Source organism: Rattus norvegicus, chromosome Y (assembly GCF_021556685.1).
Source record: "Rattus norvegicus strain SHRSP/BbbUtx chromosome Y, alternate assembly SHRSP_T2T, whole genome shotgun sequence".
Classification (NCBI taxonomy): domain Eukaryota; kingdom Metazoa; phylum Chordata; class Mammalia; order Rodentia; family Muridae; genus Rattus; species Rattus norvegicus.
The window spans coordinates 65,914,050-65,918,936 of record NC_141555.1 but is presented as its reverse complement, the minus strand read 5'-3'; the positions used below and the strand labels follow the sequence as shown (position 1 = coordinate 65,918,936).

At 43.8% G+C, this 4,887-nt stretch overlaps 1 protein-coding gene across 3 annotated transcripts; it reads right to left on the bottom strand.

Moving 5' to 3' along the window:
* Window positions 1-1,496: 1,496 nt before the first annotated feature.
* Window positions 1,497-3,750, bottom strand: LOC134484443 (Y-linked testis-specific protein 1-like). Of its 3 annotated transcripts, none has more exons than XM_087601305.1 (3): window positions 3,570-3,744; window positions 1,660-2,486; window positions 1,497-1,579 (listed from the first exon to the last, which is right to left on the bottom strand). In XM_087601305.1, the coding sequence occupies exon 2, from the start codon at window positions 2,375-2,377 to the stop codon at window positions 1,661-1,663; it is 717 nt and encodes a 238-aa protein (XP_087457431.1). In that variant the 5' UTR covers window positions 2,378-2,486; window positions 3,570-3,744; the 3' UTR covers window positions 1,497-1,579; window position 1,660.
* Between the last annotated feature and the right edge of the window lie 1,137 nt (window positions 3,751-4,887).

Genomic DNA, 4,887 nt, shown 5'->3' with positions numbered 1-4,887 from the left:
ATGAGTCCATGATAAGGTTGGCTCCAAATACATTCTTGGAGTGTAGATGTGGCTCAGGGAGACCCCATGGAGTGCACCGGTGCTTCTCAGGAGGAGAGAGGTACATGGTGAGGAACCACAAAGCATTTTAAAGTCACGGCAAATGGCAGAGGAAAGAGCTCAGCACCTCTGCATTGGAGCCACCGTCAAGAGTTTTCTGGGATAAGCTTACATGTGAGTAAAAGACAGGAACTTTCTCGGGCTAGATAGGGTAACAGGTCCCACAGGTGTGTAGGAAGCAAGCCAGTAGAAGGAGGGCCAGGAAAGACAAGCCAGTGCAGGAGCTCTTTGTGGTCATCTAGGGTCATTGAGCAGAGACCTCAAAAAATATTACAGGATGCAACAGAGGCAAACTGTGCTCAGAGAAGCTAAACACAGGATCCATGTAATACCTTACAGATGCTTACGGAATCCTATCTTCCCTTTTAAATTACTTTTTACTGATCATACAAAATAATGGACTTCATGATACTTTCAGGAATCAATAGGTATAAACTTAGTTTGGCATTCACTACTCTTGAGTTATCCTCATCAAAATGACCTCTGGGGAAGCCTCCCCCTCACATCCACCTTCTATAGTGATGGCTTGGCTGTTCTTTATGGAACCAAAGAGACCAATATGGATGTGGCTGAAGTTCAACTAATTTTAGACCCTATATGTTCTTCTTGGGTCTCCTGCTTACATTTTTGAGAACTCCATCTTGGAATTCCTTCGTCCCTCAGTGTCCTCTACTCCCTCATGTGTTCCTTAGTCTTTCTTCCACATCACCATCAATTTAATCTTTCTTACCCTTATCCTGGTTGCTTCTCTGCATGTGAAGGTTGGATTTATTTAAAAAGATGACTTTAGGGTCCCGGAGAGATGACCAATGGATCAAGAGCTTGTCTGCTTTGAAAGAGGACCTGGATTTGGTTCTTTAAGCTCATGTCAGTTGGTACCCAACCACCTATAATTCCAGCTCCAGGGGACCTGACTATTCTTGTCTCTGTGGTCTCCTGTATTCATGCCCTGCCCACATCCATATAATTAAAAATAATACATCTGCAGATGAGAAACAGGTTTCATTACTCAAATGAAACCTGATCTTCTCTGAATCTGTGTCTGCTGGTATCAGTTTATTGGGTTTCCCCTTGAGTTCCAAGACCACCTCCCTGTTACCTGCCACTTTTTCCCGAACTGTCTGTTTCTCCTTCTAACTTCACCTCAGAGAGTCTATCTATTTTTGGCCCCTCTCCACTGCTTCCTAAACATCCATCTTTTTTTCCCCATGCCATCCCTTCTCCTCTAAGCATCATCTCCAGTTTTTTCTCTCCCTAAAGACCAGACCAGCTCAGTCCTGTTTGTTTTAGTCTATGTGACATTAGACTTACTGTTCACAGCCTTGACTTTTCCCGCTTCCTCTCGATGTTCCATCCACCAAAGCCCATCTCCTCCACCAAAGTGTTCACACGCAACATGTCACATCTCACATTTTAATTTTTAGAGGAAAAACAAATTCCACAGGAAAAGATACTGGGGTTGGCAAAGGCCCTTCGGTATCTGAAACACAGAAAAACAAACATTTTCTCCCCAATACTATAAATTTCCCATCTATGTCCCCCACACTTTGTGAATTTCACCTTAACGGATCTTTTCCACCAGATTATAGACGTAGATGTGGACGTCGCCATCAAACTTGATGAAGTACACGGGAGGCTTGGCTAGAACTTGGTAAATGACTTTGCCGATCTTTTTGGACCCGTCGCTTCTGGTGTACTGCACACATTGACCTGTTAAGATGTCGCTCTCAACTTCTGACTTCACCTCTGCTGGAGGTGTCTCTGGAATGATACGGAGGTTACCTTCTGCGTAATCATCCAGTAGTTGGTAGACGTATAGGACTGGATCTTTCTCGTACGTGATGTAAAACCAGTCCTTCATGATTGGCACCTGGGCTAGGACCACCCCCTTCCAGATGTCCTTAGAGCCATGTTTGCCCTCAAATTTATGCTCCACAGCTCGGCCAACCATGGCACTTGCGAGATGGGCATCTTTCACTTGAGGAAATACTACTTTGTGAGGCAAGACCTTAAGCTTTAAAATCCTCTCATCTCTGTGAAGTTCAAGTGCGTAGACACAGTCAATTCCGTCATATTTGACCAGATAGAGAGAGGGATTTGATGGCAGTTGATCTAGAACGATGGCCTTCCATTGGGTGACGGGATCATCACCTTCCTTCCATCCGTGAGATATTCTGCATCCCACAATGTCCCCCAGGGCTTGGGGAGAAGGCCTCCTCCTCCTTCGCTTCTGGAAGGATGGTGTGCTCATCCTCCTCAGAGACATCTTCTTCTTCATGGCTGTAGACCTAGTGTGGTAGGCCACCGCACTCCTGGTCCACTGTCTTGTGGCTATAGTTCTGTGTTAAGGCTTCATACTTGCCCATGTCCTGGGTTTGAAGAGCTCCCTGCTTAAACCAGACACAATGCTGTTGCCTCTGTCATATGAGTGCCTGCAAGAACAATGGGGGTGGGGTGGGGAGGGCACTGGACCAAGGCTCTTGTTTAAGAGAACTTTGGAGCAGGTGAAAAAGATGATGGTAAAAAGGTTTGAGCATCTGAATCTAATTCTGTCATAATCAGAAGTCAAAGGAGGGCTGGGCAATGGTGGAGCACACCTTTAATTCCAGAACTCAAGAGGCAGAGGGAGGCAGACCTCTGTGAGATCAAGGCCAGCCTGGTGTACAGAGTTAGTTCCAGGATAGCCAAAGCTACCCACAGAAAACACTGTCTCAAAAATATAAATCTAAAGTCCAAAGGGAAATGAAAAAATGGTTCTCTACAGCTCAGAATAACATATTCAGACACATTTCTTCAGCCAGTGGCACTTTGCCTCTACTGAGGAACCTCTCCTTGAATGGCTATGTCAGTGTGGGATTAAGTAACCCTGTCCCCCACTTTAAGCAAGCAGAACAGAGAAAGGATAACAAAGGACCCAGAAGGATGGCCACACCACTCTTCTACCCTCTAACTCTGAGCTATGTGGCAACATCCACAAGTATCTGTCCAGAGACACAGCACACCAGTCCACTGACTTTCTGTAATGTGCATCCTGACCCAGCCCCAGGTTTATTCCACAAAGCTGTTCCATCTTCGATGGCAACAAGAGTCTTTTGTCTAGGCAACAACAGCCATTTAGAAATAATGTCACCTGGGGTTGGGATTTAGCTCAGTGGGAGAGCACTTGCCTAGCAAGCACAAGGCCCTGTGTTCGGTTCTCAGTCCCTAAAAAAAAAAAAAAAGAAAAAACAACATCAAAAAAGAAATATTATCTCCTAACAGGCACAGAGAGGAGCTTTGGCATTTTAGTAGAATTATGAATTAGATATTGTTAGCAAAGGATAATAAACTGCGGAGACTGACTAGCCTAGACCATCTGCCTATCTCTCAAACGTGGAAGACATTAGAACATACGGCTACTCGCTGTACAAGGGAAAACGATTAGCTTTCTGGGCTACACGGGTCCCAGTTATCTTCATAAACGTATTTACCAAAAGAAAATGTCCTAGTCGTCCAGATTCTGTCTTCTGAAACCGGTCAGCCAACAAAAGCCTGTTGAACAGTTGTGGGGTTCAGGAGCTGAACTGGCTTTCACACACCGCTGGGAACATAGTGAACCCACCTTCAAGGAGTCAAGCGCCCCCAAGTGGAAGAGAAGCGCAACCTCCGCCCAGTGCTCTGTGACATCATCCAGGCTCTGCCTATGTCATAGAACCCCTCTCAGGCCAGTTCCTTCCCTAGTTACGCTTAGAAACTTCCAGCATCTAGGTTTTAGCTTCTCATGTAGCCTCCTGGAGACCCAAAATAAAGTCCCCACCCAAATATTCTGATGACTCAAGTGACAATCTGCCCAAGTAGCTCTTTTTGTGCATTTTTTTTTTCTGAAAAAGTTTTTGGTTTCTGAGTCACCAACATCCTTGGTGGTTATTTTCGCAGCTCCTATCTTTCCTTTGGTTATCTTTAAGCCATTCTCCGTATCAGAAATATTACTAGCGTCTCTCTCTCCGAAGCAGCCCACTGTATAGCACACCAAAATTAGCTTTACCAAAACACACAATTAGAGGAGAGCCATTTTTATTAAAACAAAGCTGGAATTTGACAGGATAGAATACCCTGTATTGAAGTCAATGGCAATCATGAGTTATGGATTCTTTGCAAAGAGCAAGGAAAATTAGCTCCTGAACCTGCTTCCAAAGTCGGGATAAACTGATGACAAACCCGATATTGACCAGTCATATTTTAAATCTCTTTAAAATTTACCAGCACGTCTGGTTACAAGGAATTTATTAGATCAAATGCAGCAAAACAGGATGAAATAGATTAGGTAATTTTATTTTTGAAATATGGGTAGACAGAATACTGGATGCAGGTAAGTATGGAATTTACCTGTAAATTACTGGGCACTTTAATTTTTTGTGTCACATAGTACTTAAGATCTTCAAAAGGATTCTTTTCAGAACCCTCCCCTGTCCCCACAACACTCTGACCCTCCCTTCCCTCTTCTCAATAATTCCCTTCCACTTTAACATTATAATTTTTTAAATATACTTAGAGCTTAACAACTTATGGCAGCTTTTTAAAATCTGTCCAAATTTCTAAGTTCACCGTCTTCTTTTTCTCCCTTCTATCTTAGGTTTAAGCACATTTTCCTTCACACTTTGAATTTTACTCTCTTTCTCTGTTCTTATGACTCCTCTGCCATTCTGGAACTGTTGGTCCACTATCTGGCTAACCTCAATGTGGGGTTAACTCAAATGACATGATTTTTCCCCCTTTTCTCCCCTTCATTTTTCTTCTCTAGGCACCTGC

Coding starts and splice junctions, on each gene's coding strand:
- LOC134484443 (XM_087601305.1), bottom strand. CDS start 2,377: ATGAAGAAGAAGATGTCTCTGAGGAGGATGAGCACACCATCCTTCCAG.